This window comes from Mastacembelus armatus, chromosome 11, assembly GCF_900324485.2.
Source record: "Mastacembelus armatus chromosome 11, fMasArm1.2, whole genome shotgun sequence".
Lineage (NCBI taxonomy): Eukaryota > Metazoa > Chordata > Actinopteri > Synbranchiformes > Mastacembelidae > Mastacembelus > Mastacembelus armatus.
The window spans coordinates 139,613-159,544 of record NC_046643.1 but is presented as its reverse complement, the minus strand read 5'-3'; the positions used below and the strand labels follow the sequence as shown (position 1 = coordinate 159,544).

The following is a 19,932-nucleotide window of genomic DNA, read 5'->3' as shown; positions in this document are numbered from 1 at the left end:
GGATTATGACCAGTCCCCACCGCAGCCAGTGCTGGGGGCTTTTTCGAGCTAACTATAGCTAGGAGGGCAGGACTCATTTAGTTAAAACAGAGTAAAACTTTTGTTTATGCCAGGTCTCAGTCAGGCAAATAATATCAATCCCATTGTCTAAAATGTGATTATGGATTAAACAGGATTTATTTGCTAGGGACTGCTAGGGTGTTAAAAAGTTCAGCTTTAGTGTTTTGTGTTATATTGTGTTATGTTGTGTTAGTTTTGCCCAGCAAACGGAGAGTGCTTAAGTCCACTCTAGGATTTGCCACTCGCCTGGTCCACAGCCAAGCGCGAGCAGTGTTTTCAGTCTGCTAGCCCTAGCTGGCAGTGTGGATATGAGAGTTTAGCAGCCGGCACTGAAGGGTGGTCCAGAGAAGTGTTTTTAGGTCGAAATGTTTCTACTACTCAGAGTAGCTTCATCAGTCTAAGAGAAAGGTGGTATGGAAACTCCAGTTTATCTTTCAGGTTGGGTTCATTCCACTCCTAGCCCAAATAGGCTGATTAGGTGACCTATGTAAATCAGGTGAGAGTCATTAGACCCACACTCCTGAGTTGGTGTCACTTAATGGCACCTGAATAGGCTCGTTAGGTGAACAAAAGAAGTGAGCTCAGGTTAGGCTTGTTAGGATCTAGACTCATGTCTCTTTTTTTAATGCATTTCTGTCCCTAATGAATTACTAAGTGACTCCCCTTATGAACATTTTCTGTGTTTATTTAGTCAGTTCTTGGATTCAAACCCTGCTCTCTTTGGGCAGTGATCTAGATTTCTGCTGCTAACTGCTTTCAGCTCAGATGTTGTCAAACAATGACTTTTTCCTCCTCACTGGCCATGTACAGTGGGTACGGAAAGTATTCAGACCCCTTTAAATTTTTCACTCTTTGTGTCATTGCAGCCATTTGCCAAAATCAAAAAAGTTCATTTTATTTCTCATTAATGTACACTCAGCACCCCATCTTGACAGAAAAAAACAGAAATGTAGAAATTTTTGCAAATTTATTAAAAAAGAAAAACTGAAATATCACATGGTCATAAGTATTCAGACCCTTTGCAGTGACACTCATATTTAACTCACATGCTGTCCATTTCTTCTGATCCTCCTTGAGATGGTTCTGCTCCTTCATTGGAGTCCAGCTGTGTTTAATTAAACTGACTGGACTTGATTAGGAAAGGCACACACCTGTCTATATAAGACTTTACAGCTCACAGTGCATGTCAGAGCAAATGAGAATCATGGGGTCGAAGAAACTGCCCAAGGAGCTCAGAGACAGAATTGTGGCAAGGCACAGATCTGGCCAAGGTTACAAAAGAATTTCTGCAGCACTCAAGGTTCCTAAGAGCACAGTGGCCTCCATAGTCCTCAAATGGAAAAAGTTTGGGGCGACCAGAACTCTTCCTAGACCTGGCCGTCCAGCCAAACTGAGCAATCGTGGGAGAAGAGCCTTGGTGAGAGAGGTAGAGAAGAACCCAAAGATCACTGTGGCTGAGCTCCAGAGATGCAGTAGGGAGATGGGAGAAAGTTCCACAAAGTCAACTATCACTGCAGCCCTCCACCAGTCGGGGCTTTATGCCAGAGTGGCCCGACGGAAGCCTCTCCTCAGTGCAAGACACATGAAAGCCTGCATAGAGTTTGCCAAAAAACACATGAAGGACTCCCAGACTATGATAAATAAGATTCTCTGGTCTGATGAGACCAAGATTGAACTTTTTGGTGTTAATTCTGAGCGGTATGTGTGGAGAAAACCAGGCACTGCTCATCACCTGCCCAATACAATCCCTACAGTGAAACATGGTGGTGGGAGCATCATGTTGTGGGGGTGTTTTTCAGCTGCAGGGACAGGACGACTGGTTGCAATTGAAGGAAAGATGAATGCGGCCAAGTACAGAGATATCCTGGAAGTAAACCTCTTCCAGAGTGCTCAGGACCTCAGACTGGGCCGAAGGTTCACCTTTCAACAGGACAATGACCCTAAGCACACAGCTAAAATAACAAAGGAGTGGCTTCAGAACAACTCTGTGACCGTTCTTGACTGGCCCAGCCAGAGCCCTGACCTAAACCCTATTGAGCATCTCTGGAGAGACCTGAAAATGGCTGTCCACCAACGTTCACCATCCAACCTGACAGAACTGGAGAGGATCTGCAAGGAAGAATGGCAGAGGATCCCCAAATCCAGGTGTGAAAACCTTGTTTCATCATTCCCAAGAAGACTCATGGCTGTATTAGCTCAAAAGGGTGCTTCTACTCAATACTGAGCACAGGGTCTGAATACTTATGACCATGTGATATTTCAGTTTTTCTTTTTTAATAAATTTGCAAAAATTTCTACATTTCTGTTTTTTTCTGTCAAGATGGGGTGCTGAGTGTACATTAATGAGAAATAAAATGAACTTTTTTGATTTTGGCAAATGGCTGCAATGACACAAAGAATGAAAAATTTAAAGGGGTCTGAATACTTTCCGTACCCACTGTATGTATGGGTACAATTGGATATACTAATACAATAGGATTAGTGAGTTTTTATAACTTAAAAGTCCTCTTACACACTAGCTTTTTTGAAGCTTTCAGTTTTATTTCAGCAAGTGTACGCTTCCTTGCCTTGGTTATGTGATGACAACTAAGCAATTAGCCTATACTGCCTATTATTAATTTATAATTATCTGTTTTCACCAGGAGGAGCTGGTGGTAGTACTTTGGGGAAAACGATGTATGGGTTGCTTTGTTTTGCTTGATGAATCATCCAGCCTCCACATATACACTTAGCTGCTGCACTGATTTAAAATACATATCAGACACAAAAACAGAACTCTTCCTCATTCCATAAGATTATTTTAATTTTTACAGAACCAACATTCAAGGAAATGCTGCTCGAAATACTCATTACAAATAACCTGTTTGCTGAGGCTACTGTGTGTGTACACTCTTTCGAGTTTTTGCCGTGCTATCCGGTTGGTCTGAGTTTTGTGTTTTGTGCCTCGGGAGTTCCCCGGGAGGAAATAAACGCCTCAGTTGTCCTGCATTTGGGTCCTCACCTCTCCTCCTTCACACCACACCACCCACACGCCGTGACAGATTAACGTACTGAGACATGGAGACATTAGTTGCTTACAGGGAGGAAGTTTAATACTTAAAACGTAAGCTGCATAGTTTCATGGGTCATGTAAAGTGAGGGAAGGAAAACTGCCTTGTCTTTGTTTTTCCAAATTCTCAGGGATAACTGTAAGTACTACAGCCAAAAAAGCCAAATGAAAGACTGACATGCTATATCACATCTGTTGTCTGTACATAAATGTAAAATGAAAGATTAAAGAAAAGAAATTTGTTGTTTCAGTTTATTTACAATTTATGTACAACAGTTTATCTGTCCTGTAGTAATAATGCAATTGCACAGTGGCAGAATGGAAGTGAACACATTTTCACTGAAAATGAAAGTACATTTTGGGATCATCATGTCTTATAATCATACCATCCAAAAGACAAAAGTAGCATATGTAATTATGGAACTGATTCAGTCCTAAAAACACCACTTTAAAAAGAGGGTGTGACCCAGGCTTTAGGAAGAAATTACATAGACATACAGCTTTTGTCTGAACACCAGGTTCTGTATAATAAAGCCAGGTGGCATTTTTTGCTGACTTGGGATCTTGCAAGCCATTATTTCCAGCATTGTAATCAAGTGAAATATGTCATATAATAAAAATCGGAAACATGAAATTGGCAGTGAAGCACGTGAAGAGCTAGGAAGCGATCTGCAAGCCAGCCACAGTACACTACAGACTATACCAAATTTCCAGCTCATTAATTTCACTAAAATAAAACTAAACAAATTATATTGAAAAGTTGACCTTTATTTATGTTGGACCATCTAAACATATTTCTGAACAAACCTGCTTAGAATACATTCATGCGAGATGCCATTGCAGCAATAGTGGCTTGATTACACCGACCTGCAAACACACATGGGCAACTTTAACCCTAATGGTAAGTTAGCACAGGGTTCAGTTTCTGTAAAGGCCCGAAGGTACCTGACAACTGTAATGGAAAGACTCAGTTTAAGAAGAACAGATGAATAATTAAGCGTTAGAGGTGTTCGTGTTTTTAAACATTTGACAGAACCAAGTTGTTTCCCATGATTATAATGCTGGGCTACTCTAGTCCTGTTATCATTCTTATCTAAAGCCACTGAACATATTTGTGTTGAATATATAAAATGTTAAATGATCAACTGAATTTACATTTCTACACACAGTGAAACACTAGAAGGTTTCTAGTCAGCCTCTCTGAGCAAAGAGAGGTAGGTGTTTGACTGGAGGAAGCGGGGATAACAGTCTGTGTCCAGGAGCGAGTAGATGCGTTTCTGAGCGTGGGACAGAGAGGAGTGAGAGGGTGCCTGAAGCAGTTGGATGGTCAATTCCCTGGTCTTACTATCCAGGTTCACCTATAAGACAACATATAGGTTGCAGTCTTCTCATTTAAAATTACATTATAAATTAATATATATGTATTTTATATTTCAGTATTACTACTGATTGTAGTACTGACATATGAGATAGCTTCTTTGTGATTCAGCCTATACTTCACATCTGTCGATCAGATAACACTGCTTAGCCTACTTACAGTGGGTACGGAAAGTATTCAGACCCCTTTAAATTTTTCACTCTTTGTGTCATTTCAGCCATTTGCCAAAATCAAAAAAGTTCATTTTATTTCTCATTAATGTACACTCAGCACCCCATCTTGACAGAAAAAAACAGAAATGTAGAAATTTTTGCAAATTTATTAAAAAAGAAAAACTGAAATATCACATGGTCATAAGTATTCAGACCCTTTGCAGTGACACTCATATTTAACTCACATGCTGTCCATTTCTTCTGATCCTCCTTGAGATGGTTCTGCTCCTTCATTGGAGTCCAGCTGTGTTTAATTAAACTGATTGGACTTGATTAGGAAAGGCACACACCTGTCTATATAAGACCTGACAGCTCACAGTACATGTCAGAGCAAATGAGAATCATGAGGTTGAAGGAACTGACCAAGGAGCTCAGAGACAGAATTGTGGCAAGGCACAGATCTGGCCAAGGTTACAAAAGAATTTCTGCAGCACTCAAGGTTCCTAAGAGCACAGTGGCCTCCATAATCCTCAAATGGAAAAAGTTTGGGACGACCAGAACTCTTCCTAGACCTGGCCGTCCAGCCAAACTGAGCAGTCGTGGGAGAAGAGCCTTGGTGAGCGAGGTAAAGAAGAACCCAAAGATCACTGTGGCTGAGCTCCAGAGATGCAGTAGGGAGATGGGAGAAAGTTCCACAAAGTCAACTATCACTGCAGCCCTTCACCAGTCGGGGCTTTATGGCAGAGGGGCCCGACGGAAGCCTCTCCTCAGTGCAAGACACATGAAAGCCCGCATAGAGTTTGCCAAAAAAACACATGAGGACTCCCAGACTATGAGAAATAAGATTCTCTGGTCTGATGAGACCAAGATTGAACTTTTTGGCATTAATTCTAAGCAGTATGTGTGGAGAAAACCAAGCACTGCTCATCACCTGCCCAATACAATCCCTACAGTGAAACATGGTGGTGGGAGCATCATGTTGTGGGGGTGTTTTTCAGCTGCAGGGACAGGACGACTGGTTGCAATTGAAGGACAGATGAATGCGGCCAAGTACAGAGATATCCTGGAAGAAAACCTCTTCCAGAGTGCTCAGGACCTCAGACTGGGCCGAAGGTTCACCTTTCAACAGGACAATGACCCTAAGCACACTGCTAAAATAACAAAGGAGTGGCTTCGGAACAGCTCTGTGTCCGTTCTTGACTGGCCCAGCCAGAGCCCTGACCTAAACCCAATTGAGCATCTCTGGAGAGACCTGAAAATGGCTGTCCACCAACGTTCACCATCCAACCTGACAGAACTGGAGAGGATCTGCAAGGAAGAATGGCAGAGGATCCCCAAATCCAGGTGTGAAAAACTTGTTGCATCATTCCCAAGAAGACTCATGGCTGTACTAGCTCAAAAGGGTGCTTCTACTCAATACTGAGCACAGGGTCTGAATACTTTATGACCATGTGATATTTCAGTTTTTCTTTTTTAATAAATTTGCAAAAATTTCTACATTTCTGTTTTTTTCTGTCAAGATGGGGTGCTGAGTGTACATTAATGAGAAATAAAATGAACTTTTTTGATTTTGGCAAATGGCTGCAATGACACAAAGAGTGAAAAATTTAAAGGGGTCTGAATACTTTCCGTACCCACTGTATCCCTTCATCCCTTCACATTGCAATAATACATTTACAAGATGCTTGTACTTATGAGTACCAGGGAGGTCCAGTATTTTGGAATATGATGTATCATTCAGGAATGTGTGGTGTCCATAAGGTGTGATGTTTTGTGGGAAACAAAATAGCAAAAAAAAAAACACAACAATGAATTTGGGTCAACCGACAGAAGACTCCAGAATAGCACACATCTGCCAAGACATTCCCTAATAAGGGTTTGACATTTAGGACCCACTTCGATAGAGAAACAGAGTTTGCCATAGATGTTCATCGTATCAATCAAGTCAAGTTTCTGAGTTCAAGATACTTTAATAGGGGAAAAGATAACAGGAACACGAAGAAAATATTTTTACTGACTTCAAAGCAACTGATACAACAATTTGCTCAATTCAATTTTCACTGCAAATCTTTGCATATGAACCTATGGCTAAATGCTTCCTGTTCTACTGAACAAAAAAAAATGTCGTGAATGCAGCTATGGAATGCTGTGACATTAATTTTGAATTGCTCTCACATGCTCCTGAACAAACAAAAAGCATTCAAAACACACATTGTGTGGCGAATGATGCATACTTTTTTAAGTGAATTTTACATAAATAGTTTAGCTTGTTGAAGTGAATGCAGACTGAGTGAAAAAAAAAAAAAAGCAGGTGTGTACCTCTCGGGGGGCACCTGGTTGGATGTAGGTGGCACAGATGTCCTTGGCCCTCCTCTGCAGGCTGAAGTTGTTGGATGAGTGTCTGTACTGCTCACAGGCCAGATAGAACTGCAAATTCTCCTCACTGAACTCAGAGCGGAGGAATGCTCCAAACACTGAAACACCAGCTAAAAAGGAGAAAAAGATGAAGATAAGTGCAGCTTATATCGAAACGCACACACACACACACACACAAAACACTGACATATGAAGCCCTCAGCCTTAATAGGGAAGTACTGACAGCTGTTTGAGATGACAGGAAAACAAAGTCTCTTAGTCTAGGAAACATTGGGTAAGAAAAGAACAGCAACAATAAACAACAAATAGACACTGCAGGTTGGTGGGGCCAGTAACTGCACATCAGTTATATACAGCTCCAGGACCAAGGACACCTGCAGTAGGTACAGAGAGAGAGAAGAGCACAAAGTTAGTTCACTCTTAGCCCTTCACATCCAAACTGGAAAACACAAAAAACAGTTCTACTTGTCATTGTGTGCCGTCCACCTGTCCCTTACTCAGAGTTTTTAACTGAATTTCCAGACTTCCAATCTGATTTAGTGCTTAGTTCAGATAAAGTCATTATAGTGGGAGATTTTAACATTCATGTAGATGTTGAAAATAATAGTCTCAGCACTACATTTAATTGGTTTCACTCAAAATGTTAATAAACCCACCCACTGTTTCAATCACACCCTTGATCTTGTTCTGACCTATGGCATCGAAATTGAACATTTAATAGTTTTTTCCCCCAAATTCTATTTTGTCAGATCATTCTTTAATAACTTTTGAATTTAAGATAATGGATCATGCAGCATTCCGAAGAAAATTCCACTACAGCAGATGTTTATCTGACAATGCTGTTAATAAATTTAAGAAAATGATTCCATCTTTATTTACATCAATGCCATGTGCCAACACAGTGCCTCAGCTGCCTCAATCCTACTCCCTACCAAATTGATCATGTTGTTGACAATGCTGTAGCCCACTTCATACTGTGGCCCTCTGAAAAAGAAGTTAGTGAATCAGAGGAGATTAGCTTCATGATACAGTTTTCATATTCGTACCTTAAAGCAGGCATCACGAAGGCTGGAAAGGAAGTGGCGTTCCACAAACTTAGAGGAATTTTATCTAGCCTAGAAAAACAGGCTATTAGCATATAAAAAAAGCTCTCTGTAAAACCAGAACTGCATACTATTCATCACTAATAGAGGAAAATAAGAACAATCCCAGGTTTCTTTTCAGCACTGTAGCCAGGCTGACAAAAAGTCACAGCTCTGTTGAGCCCAGTGTTCCCTTAGCTCTCAGCAGTGATGAATTTATGAGATTCAAATACATTTTTTTCACATAAAATCACAAAACTATTAGAAATATAATTCATCAGATGCTTCCGATAGCTGCCATAAATGAATTTTCTACTCCAGTAGCTCTTGAATCATCTGTAAGACCTGTTATGTTTAGACTGCTTCTCTCCCATAGATCTCTCTGAATTCACATCAGTAGTTGCTTCATCTAAATCATCAACGTGTCTCTTAGACCCCATCCCGACTAGACTGCTTAAAGACACCCTGCCATTAATTAACTCATCTTTATTAGACTTGGTAAATTTATCTCTAGTATCAGGCTACGTACCACAGGCCTTTAAGACTGCAGTAATCAAACCCTTACTCAAAAACCCTAGTCTTGATCCCAGGAGTCTCAGATAATTATAGACCAATATCCAACCTGCCTTTTATTTCTAAAATTCTAGAAAAAGTTGTTGCAAAGCAGCTATCAGACCACTTACACAGAAATTAACTATTTGAAGATTTGCGCTAGGACCAATTCTGTTCACCTTGTACATGCTTCTTTTAGGCAGTGTTATTAAGAAGCACTCTATTAATTACCACTGCTATGCAGATGACACTCAGCTGAATCTATCTATGAAACCTGTTAACACAAACCAGTTAACCAGACTTCAAGCGTGTCTAACTGACATAAAGGTCTAGATGATGTAACTTTCTACTTTTAAATTCAGAGAAAACAGAAGTTCTTGTATTTGGGTCTAAAATCCTCAGAAATAACTTTTCTAAAATTATAGCTACTATAGATGACGTAGCCCTGGCCTCCAGCACTACTGTGAAAAACCTTGGAGTTATTTTTGACCAGGACATGTCTTTAACTCACACATAAAACAAATCTCTAGAACTGCCTTCTTTCACTTGCACAACATTGCCAAAATTATGAACATCCTGTCTCAAAATGACGCAGAAAAACTAGTCCATGCATTTGTTACCTCAAGGCTAGATTACCATAACTCGTTACTATCTGGATGTCCCAGTATCTCCATAAAAAGCTTCCAGTTAATCCAGAGTGCTGCAGCCAGAGTCCTGACAGGAACTAGCAAGAGAGATCATATTTCTCCTATATTAGCTTCTCTTCATTGGCTCCCTATAAAATACAGAATAGAATTTAAAATCCTTCTTCTCACATACAAATCCCTTCATGATCAAGCTCCTTCATAATTTAAAGACCTCATAGTACCATATTTTCCCAATAGAGCACTTCGCTCTCAGAGTAAAGGTCTACTTGTGGTTCCCAGAGTTTCCAAAAGTAGAATGGGAGGCAGAGCCTTTAGCTATCAAGCTCCTCTCCTGTGGAACCAGCTCCCAGTCTGGGTTCAGGAGGCAGACACTCTCTGTACTTTTAAGGCTAGACTTAAAACCTTCCTTTTTGACAAAGTGTATAGTTAGGGCTGGCTTCAGGTAACCCTGAACCATCCCTTAGTTATGCTGCTATAGGCCTAGACTGCCTGAGGACCATTGGTGCAATGACCTCCCAACTCTAACTCTCCCCTCCCTTCCTTTCCCCTTTCTTCCTCTCCTCCCCCCTCACATGGGGAACTTCCCCTTCCACATGAAACTGAAAATATACTTATTTACTTTCAGGGCCCCATTTCTGTTTAGTTGTTATTGTCTCAAAACTCATTCCATATGCTTGCTCATAATGAATCTGTCGAGTCTGTTTTTGTTTGTTTTTTTTTGTAAAGTCCCTTGAGACCATTATATTGTGATTTAATCCAATACAAATAAAATTGAATTGAACTGAATTATTCAAAGGGGAAGTCTTGTTCTTTTAGGTTTGTTGCACAGCACACAATATGATGGTTTGAATGTCGACATTACTAAAGCCACATTTTCAAATATAACTAGGGAACTTGAGACAGACTTGACTTTTAGTTGCACAAAATTTTCTCCAAAGCAGAAGTGGTCAGTCAGTTAAATGTCAAGATGCTGCATCCCAGTTCAGAATTTCAATGAAATGTATCTCTGTAGCCTTGTAAGCCCTGTAATTTTAAGTTCATTTTACATTAGTTAGAGCCTTCCAGTCCTTTTTGAGTGATGTGTTATTACCACCAATAGTTACTAATACTGATCATGTCACTATGTATGCTCTCATGATCACTGTAGAATACATAATTCCAAAAATTAGTTGTCTTTTCATCAAAACATTCCTCTAACACCATCCATGCTCCATTTAATTTTATGACACTTAGTACTCTTGTGACAAACTCAAAGTAATAGGCCAAAGCTCTGAAAGCAGCAATCATTAACTAGAGATAGGCCGATCTACATTGTTTCAGTTCCGATCCGATTCTGATCTACAACTGCCAATGCAGTTACAGATTACAAAAGAAATGCTGTTTCTAATTTAATTTTATCATTAATGTTGTTGCTATTGTGCTTAGGTTTACATCATGAGGCCCAAATGAACTAAACAGTACTTCTTATTGAAGTATTGTATCCTATATTAGCATCCCTTTAGTTAGCCTTTGGGTTACTATACATTTGTTATGTTCCTGGAAAGCCTCAGCAAGAGTGCTGCCTGGTGGTGTCTCTTACCATTGTTCATTACCATTGTTGGATCACAGAGTTCAACATATCTAATGTTTATGTTCTTTCTGATCTAGTATAGTCTAGCACTAAGGGACACAGTGTTCTCAGGGATGTGGGTGAGGAGCATTTGGGAGAAAGTTTGCTTAAGACACTAGGTCAGAGGAAGGGAGAAGTAGAACAGAGCACGCCCAGGATGGAGGGTTAACTGTTGAATGAGAATATAGAGTTTTGGAATATAGCCTTATTAGAGAATCACTTTGTAGTACAATAGGGAAGTACAGACTTGATTATCTGATTTTGTGAGTGATTATTGCATTTACTTTGCATGTCTGTGTAAGTAGCGGCCTCGGCCGCTCAGTACATAAGCTGAGCAATTGGGAAGACTCTGATTGACTGTGTTCTACTCTAATCTGTTCCTTTCTTGTAAGAAATACATTCTGAAAACAGTCTGCACTCTTTTTATTGCTCACCCAAGGATTTTTGCACAACAGCATGAACCCTGGTATTCTTTCACCTGAAACCATCGACAGGTACTTTACCAACAACTAATATTATGTTATGGTGGTTTAATGGTCCAGCACAAGCTGTAGACTGGAATATGGATCTGTAAGTGGATCGGTCCTGTCCGTCCAATATCCTATGAGCAAATGACATCAATATTGGACCTGATATTGATATTGGATCAGATTGGGCCCATCTCTACTATTAACCATTTATCAGGTGTGGTAACTTTCCAGACTTAATTAACTTATGACATTAGTAATATTTCAGATGCATTTCAGTGAAAACTACCATGATCTATGGATTTGTTCATGTACACCAAGACCAAGTCCTAAACATGGTTTTGTTGGAGTGGATGATTTGCAAATCAAACAATTTTTCGAGAAATCTCTTCTTTTTTTTTAAATGTTCTTAGTATGGAACAAATAATTGATATGATCAGCAATACTAACTACAGTTCTGGAATGAAGTGGAAATGTGTTGCTACACTGCAAATCTACATTTAGATTTTCCTATTTTAAAATTATTTTGAAATCTTAGTGGTCAAATAGACCATATTATCACAGCTAGCTAAATAATAATTGGGTTAAAAAGCAGAGCACAAATTCTGAGTATGGGTCACCATACTTGGCCAGTTAAATCACTTTCACTTCTTTCACTTCTTTCAATACATTTAATGTTGTGTTACTGTGCTGTTTTTTTCTGTATGTATATAGTGTATACGTTTTACACAAGACTGTAAATAAAAACAAAAAAGAAACTCTCAGTTGGCTGTGAGACAAGAATAGATTGTGAAAATTAATTTGCTTGAATAAACTATATTAGCTCCTAGTCTGTCTGGGAACAGAGAGTGTAAGACAATTAAGTCATGAAGCTTCCATCACCAGCTACTCTGCCAGGATATGCAAGTAAACATTTCGACCTGTTTCTTAGATTTTAATATTTCTTCAGTACAAATGTAAAGACAACTGATGGTGATGTTTATGGTGATGAAGAAATGCCTAAAAAAACAACCAGATTTTTGGTGGTAAATCTGAGTTTCGGTGTATAAGCCTGAGTTGGAAGTTTTATATGTTAGCTCACTGCAGATGATGAGATCTAAACATAAAAGTGTGGATGAGTTTGAGGGTAGTAAAGAGAGAGTGAGAAAGCTAACACGTGTAAAACCTGTCTTTAGAATGACACTCAGAAGGAAACCACAAACAAAATCTACTAAACCTTCAGCATTAATCTCAATCTCCTTAGCATCAACACACAAAATCAGGTGAAATAATTACTGGTCAAATGACAGTTTCACTATGATCACCTGTGTTTGTCTGACTTTTGCCATAATATTGCTCCAGGCAAATCCTATGATGATGGACATACAGGTGCATATATGAGTTTCTTCTCATCTGTTAAAGTTGTCTTGTTTTCCTGCTTACTGTGTGTGAAGTGGTGGAAAACTGAAAATTTACTGACATTCAAGGGAAAAAGGGTAAGCCAGTCACCAGAGTCATGTCTCTGGTTTGGTAAGTAATTTAAATGAAAATCAAATTACACTCCAAAAATATATTTCTTTACTTCATCAAACATGTATATCAACCAATCAGGGAAAAGTGTTTGGCTAAATTAATCTCCAATCTCAGAAAAAAATTGGACTTACTTTGGCTGGCCAGCAGAACATTCAGGGATTCAGCCCATTTTTCCAGCTCTTCTCGACTTATCTTCCTTTTTTTACTGTGGCCAATCTGACTCCACTGACGCATGAACTGCAGGCGAGACCTCCTCTCTGTAGCACTGTGGATGATGTAAGGGAGAGGCAGCAAACATCAAATAAAGATTGTACCAAAAAGATGTCACTATCATCACATCGCAGAGGATTCTCAAAATAAATATCACAATATGTAGCTTCACCATAACGGTCAGCTGAATATGAAGAAATTCTGATTTTCCTCCATGACAAATGGATTTCATTTTAAGACATCTAGGGCTGTATTCATAAACATTCCTATGGAAAGAACATTCTTTGAATTTTGGGCATTATGCACAAAGCATATTAGTTCTTAAAATAGCTCCTAGGGTGGAAAAATGTTGGAGTAGTGAGGACACAGTTCATTTTGTTTCACTGGACGTTCCACCTTGCAGGCTCACAAAAAGGCAGATATGGACTTACCCCAGTGTTGTCACTAATTGCTTGATTGCACATCTGAATTTTTGCACCATGTGAATAGAAACAGGTAACACAGCATCAAGGTTCAAATTGTTTTTATTGTGGACTACAAACAGCAGGGCCATTTTTCTTCAGTTACTTTTAAATAGATTAGAATATTTGTGATTAGCATAAAACATACAAAATTAGGCCTATTTTTTCAAAGTAAAGGCTTATAATGTGGGATGTGCTTTGTTTGTGTATAGAGGTGTGTGTTTTTAGGTTTTTTTTGGACAACTAGAAAAGAGTTGTGTCATACTTAGCAACGAGGTCAGCCCTGCCTCCTTGTTAAGAAACAAGTTTTTAAGATGAGGTAGGAGTTCTCTGAGATGATTTTTAGAATTTTCAACATGGCCCCTGGTGTTTGCATTGGAGAATAAATGAAATGTCTTGTGTGATGAAGACATATTAAGTTGTATTATTTTATGTGATCAATTTGCAACAATTAAGATCATAAAATTCATAGAAAATAAATGAGATTCTTACCTGTCTTTTTGTTCTGTATTGAACAGGTTTGAGTTTGAGGAATGAGGACTCTGAAACAGAAACCACAGTTAACTAAATATCTTCCATCTGTTCAACTCTGTGAAATTCCAATAAACCAGTTTCAATGTAAATGTTTCCGGGTTTCATTGTGACACTGTACTGGGTTTAAACCTCCACAAGATGAACTGGCTAACCCAGTCAACTCAGTGCAACAGTAGACCTCCTACCAAGACCATAGAACTATTGCATATACTCTCCACTGACAGTTATTCACAATTCCTAGAACCAAAGTTATTGTTGTTTGCAATCATAGATTCACTAAACAATCCCCAAAACTCAAGGTGTACTTAACTACAAAATAGGATCGGGTCAATATAAAAAATTTGGGTGGAATGGCCATACAATGGTTAGCACGGTTATGGCATAGCAAGGAGGTGTCAGGTCCAAATCCCATTCAAATCTGCCATCTGTGTGGAGTTTGCATGTTCTCCCTGCGCCTGTGTGGGTTTTCTACCAATGCCCCAGTGTACTTCCATGGTTGAAACATATGCAGTTTGGGATCAGGCTATGTGATGACTCTAAATTGCCTGCACGTGTGAATTTGAGTTTAAGTGTTTGTTTTAATGGCAATCTGGCCAGGGTGTATCATGTTTTAAACAGAAACGTGGTTACACGAACAGATGCTGGACTCCAATGTAACTATCGCTACCTTCCATATTGTTAAAGCGGACAGAGACACTACCACCAGCGGCAGGAAGAAAGGAGGGGGGCTGGCTGTACTTGTAAACTCCAGGTGGTGCACATCGGGTCATATCTCTGTCAAGGAGCACTTCCGTAGCCCGGACATTGAGCTCATTTCCATCGGACATTGCCTGTATTATTTGCCGAGGGAATTCTCTAATATCATCGCCATTAATGTCTACATTCCACTATCGGGGAAAACCGAAGCGGCATGTGACGTCTGTGACGCCAGTCTGCAAACAAAATACAGTGCCTTCATCATCATTACAGGTGACTTTAACCATCAATCCCTCTCCTCCTCTCCTGGTGGAAACTTTCTAGATTCCACCAGTTTGTTAGATGTACTACAAGAGAAAATAAAACTTTAGACCTGCTGTATGGAAACATTAAAAAGGCCTACAGTTCCACTGCCCTCCCCCCACTAGGAACATCAGACCACAACCAGATAACCCTGCTCACACCACATAGTGAGAACAATTACAGACTGTCTGTGTGGACAACTCCATCCCCAGGTCCGCTCCTACCCCAACAACAAACCTTGTGTTACTAGTGAGCTTGAAGGCCCTTCTCAATAAAAAGGAGAGGGCCTTCAGGTCAGGAAACCGAACAGAACTCAAGACCATACAAAGAGAGTTAAAAATACAGGCTGAGGGAGAGCAAGGATGCCTACAGAAGGAAACTGGAGGAGAAACAACAAATGAACATCAGAGATGTCTGGTGTAGAATGAGGGTGCTCACAGGACTCCAAAGGAAAGGTGGAGGTGTTGCTGAGGGGAATATACAGAGAGCAAACGAGCTGAACCAGTTTTTCAATAGGTTTGATTCCAGCTCCCCTCCCCCCACAAATGTCTCACTGCTACCCTGAGCTTTCTCTCCCCCAGCAGCCCCCCATTGCTCCCAGGATTCTCTTACAGGTCCCACTATCCCCCACTCCTCACTCTGACTCCTGCTGCAGACACCACAGCATTCCACCCTCCCCACTACCTACCCCCACCACAGACTCCACCCCACAGACTGGATTACACATAACAGCAAATCGGGTGAGGAGAGAGCTGAGTCAGGGAAAGGCTCCAGGACCAGACGACATTAGCTTTCAAGTTCTGAAGACCTGTGCAAGAGAGCTATGTGGAGTACTCCAGTACCTCTTCAATCTGAGCCTGCACCTTCGGAGAGTCACATTCTGTCTGGTCCCAGTGCCTAAGAAAAGATGTCCCGTGGCACTAAATAACTACAGGCCAATAGTACTAACCTCTCACATAATGAAGGTCATATAGAGACTGGTACTGGCACACCTCTGACCCCTTGTGTCTCCATTACAAGACCATTTTTCATACCAGCAGTTTCATACCAGCCACATGTTGGTTTGGAAGATGCAATAATACATCGGCTGCAGAAGGCATACTCCTCCCTGGACAGACCCAACACCACAGTCCATGTCATGTTCTTTGACTTCTCAATCACCTTTAATACCATCCAGCCATACCATCCAGACTCTACCTCCTCCGGAGGCTTAGGTTTTCAACGTGTGCAACAGGATGCTCCACATATTTTATCAGTCTGTTGTTGTGAGCACCATCTTCTTTGCTGTGGTGTCCTTGGGCGCAGGAATCAAAGCAAAGGACAGACTGAACAAACAAAAATTTAAAAAGCTTTAAGCTTGCCACCCTGGAGGAGATAGTTAAGGACAGAATGCTTGTGAAACTGCTGGCAATTATGGACAATCCTTCTCACCACTGCTACAAAACATTATACAATCTCAGGAACAGCTTCAGCAACATACTCATTCAACCCAGGTGTCTGAAGGAACAATACAGGAAATCATTCATGCCTGGTGCCATAAGACTGTACAATTAATCTGCCACGGTTAAAACCTGACAGCACAAAACTACATTACATAGATAGGTAGATACTTCATTGATCCCGAAGGAAATTCCAGATATCCAGCAGCAATAGAGACAGTAACACAAAGACATGTTGTAGATTGCACACTGTGCACCTTACATATGTTCAGTATATACAGGGTAATGTGAGAACGGACCAGAAGTTACTAGTGCAATGCTTAGAACAAAAACTACAAGATATATAAGGAGCATATAAATAAAAAAATATAATCACAAGTTTAATTTTATATGTGACAAAGTGACAATGAAATTGAGTCTGTTTGTAATGGCAGGATATGCATGTCATACATTTTATATAAAATACACTATATTGTCATTACACTATTATTATTATTGTTGTTGTTATTGTTATTACTACTACTGCTACTATCACTGTCATTATTATTGTTGTTGTCATTATTATTATCATTAATGTTACTGTTAATATGACCACCATTAATCTTACTGTTATCACTATTATTATTATTATTATATCCTTGGTCATATCTCTGTCATAATTTGCACACTAATGGTACATTCTGTCATTGTCAATATCAGTATAACTGCTACCTGCACTACCAGTCAACTACTGCCTTGAGACTCTCTTCACCCTATAGTTTATTGATAGAATTTTGTGTATGTATCTTATTTTAATTTTGATACCTTCCTTGTGCTTTTTTGAATAGTCTACCTCAGTGTCTTTATTGCTGTCTGAGCGTGATAAATGTATCTTTACCTGGCTACTACGATAAAATTCCTCAGGGATTAATAAAGTCATCTTTCTATCCATTTATATTTAGCCTTAGGCTAAGCCTTATGGCTGAAAGTAGATGAGATTGTAGCGGTCGTAGCTTTAGCGGTTCCCTCCAGTGGGGGTGTACATTCAACAATCACACTGCTGATTGGCTCAGTAGTCGCCATGGGAACGTTCTCTGACACTGCCTTATTGTCCAAATGTGGTGAGAGGGGGTTGTAGCCAAAAGCGTGGTCTCTCCTGTCAGTGGCTGTACCATTACAGTAGTCAAGTCTAGGGGCGCTGTTCTGTGGCCTGTCGGTGGCACGGACCATTACAGAGACCAGCTCTAGGGGCGCTGTTCTGTGGTCTGAATGGCAGCAGTGTGTTCTGTCTGGTGTGTGTCTGTCAGGTGTCTGGTCTCTATCAAGGATTTGAGGTCTGTGCCGTGCCGTGATCCTGGTGGTTTGTGGTATCTATATAAATGCATGTCATTGTATTAAAATCACAACACGATGCCACACTAAGCAGTATTTCGCAGACAGTCCAAAAATATGTATGTATGTAAAAATATGTCTCAACCATGCAGTCTCTCTCACCTCATTGTTTTGGTTTCTAGCCCAAATGTATGTATGTAATGTTTTGATCAATTTTATTACCTAACTCAAACAGGTTTTATGTATCTGCACACTGAAACAAAAACATTTATCAAAAAACTAGAACCTCATAAAAGAATTTTAAGGCTTTAAGGCTTATGAGGTTCAGCACTAATGTAAATTTGATCTAATTTGTAACATAGGGCTACATTGTAGAAACCTTTAATAAAGATAAATCTTAATTAGGTTTAGGACCTTTTAAGAAACGGCCCATATATTGCTCTACAGTGTAGGCTGAGATTTGATTTGTGTCCTACCTGCCCAAACAGACTCTTGAGGTGCAGTTTAGCAGTTGATGTTTTGGGTTTATTCTGCTCTCTATGTTGGGATTTGAAGGAAAATGGGTTGGAGGACAAAGGAGATGGAGGAAGGAGGTCATCTCTCTCCATGCTCTCACTGCTGCCCTGGGCAGCTGGGGCCAGCTGGCTGTCACTGTAGGCCCTGCAGCTTTCACTGAGGCCACACACTCCAAGGTGGTTCTTGTCCAGCTTCCCCTTTTCCCTCAGATTCTCTACGCTGACGCTGTGATCCTTGGTCAGCTTCTTCTTCTCCACCTCATTGACACTTGCACTGGGCTCATTAATGATGGGAGGAAGGTTGTGTGATTTCCCACTCACTTCATCTTCCTCCACATGAAGAGTGTAGGTGCCAGACTGCCGGTTCGTCTCATAATTAGGGTTGTTCAGTGCAACCCTCCTCCATGGGAGTAAGTCAAGATCCAGGAGGGATCCCTCTGAGCTAAATCTACGCATGGTTGCTATATGAGAAGTGATGGAGAGGGGTAGAAAAATGAAATGCTGCGACAAATGAAGAAGACAAGCAGAAATTAAGCCAAAAGGAGAAATAGTTAAGGCAAGATCAAAGCTGCAGTGTTGAATCAAGAAGAGAGGGTTGAGAGGCCAAAATTGGGCAAACAGAAAAATGGGTCACTGATAAATTTTTACTCCTCATTGCTGTATTATCAAACCAAGAAACAAAGAGTCCAGTGTCCTTTATATTATAGTATCTTGTTTTCAACATGGTCATCAATTACTGATTCAGACAGCTGGGCAAATAACAGTTATATGATGTAAATAAAAGTACATACATCTTGTTTGTTTCAAATAACAATGGAAGTTAATTTCCACTAATTAAAGGAAAAATTAAACCAAATCACACAAATGATAGAAAAGAGTGAACTTATAACTACAAAACTTCTGAACTGTGTTGAAATGTGGCACTGAATGCTCCCACTGTGCAATTTTTATATTGTTTGGTGAAAGTTTCCATTCATTTCATAACATCCAGCCCCCATATACCTTTGACTGTCACTGCAGTGGGAAAAACATTTTGCTTTTGTTTGGACTCAGTAAGACCCTCCAACTGCCAACCCTAATAATTAATAATTATCACCAATGTATGTTTAACCTACCTTTTCGTCTAGCAGTTAAGCTATTTCCATGACAAATAGTTTGCTTCTCCCAGTCTCTTGAGATCAACGTACATTAAATTAAATTTCGGGATTCAGCTTTGCCGATTTCAGGTACCAAAAAGAAAACAAAATCCAACCTGGAACGCTCTTGCTGCCACTGTCTCCAGATTTGGTATCCCCCGTGAACGGCACAAATGGACTTCCTCCTCATAACTGATGCCACACCTCACTTCTGTCTCAACTTGTCTCAGTGCGAGCCTTGAGAGGAGCACCTTTGTGCGTATAAACTGAGGTGTGTCCTAGAAAACACACTGTATCCCACTGACATAGGCAACAGTGTATTGGAGACATGAAAACTGTGTGTGTGTGTGTGTGTGTGTGTGTGTGTGTGTGAGTGTGTGTATGTTGTGCTAAGTATGGAGTACAATAAAATTTGCTGCAAAGTACAATCCATCCCTCCTTCA

The 19,932-nt window shown here is 40.1% G+C and overlaps 1 protein-coding gene across 3 annotated transcripts; it reads right to left on the bottom strand.

Moving 5' to 3' along the window:
* Window positions 1–3,347: 3,347 nt before the first annotated feature.
* On the bottom strand, window positions 3,348–19,802 carry LOC113126188 (regulator of G-protein signaling 1). 3 transcript variants are annotated; one of them, XM_026300078.2, is made up of 6 exons: window positions 19,470–19,802; window positions 18,315–18,816; window positions 14,048–14,097; window positions 13,016–13,149; window positions 6,959–7,125; window positions 3,348–4,467 (listed from the first exon to the last, which is right to left on the bottom strand). In XM_026300078.2, the coding sequence occupies exons 2-6, from the start codon at window positions 18,807–18,809 to the stop codon at window positions 4,297–4,299; spliced, it is 1,017 nt and encodes a 338-aa protein (XP_026155863.1). In that variant the 5' UTR covers window positions 18,810–18,816; window positions 19,470–19,802; the 3' UTR covers window positions 3,348–4,296. The 3 variants fall into 3 exon arrangements, with proteins under 3 accessions (XP_026155863.1, XP_026155864.1, XP_026155862.1); XM_026300079.2 differs by having other exon boundaries at window positions 18,315–18,814; window positions 19,606–19,802; XM_026300077.2 differs by having other exon boundaries at window positions 18,315–18,921; window positions 19,469–19,801.
* Between the last annotated feature and the right edge of the window lie 130 nt (window positions 19,803–19,932).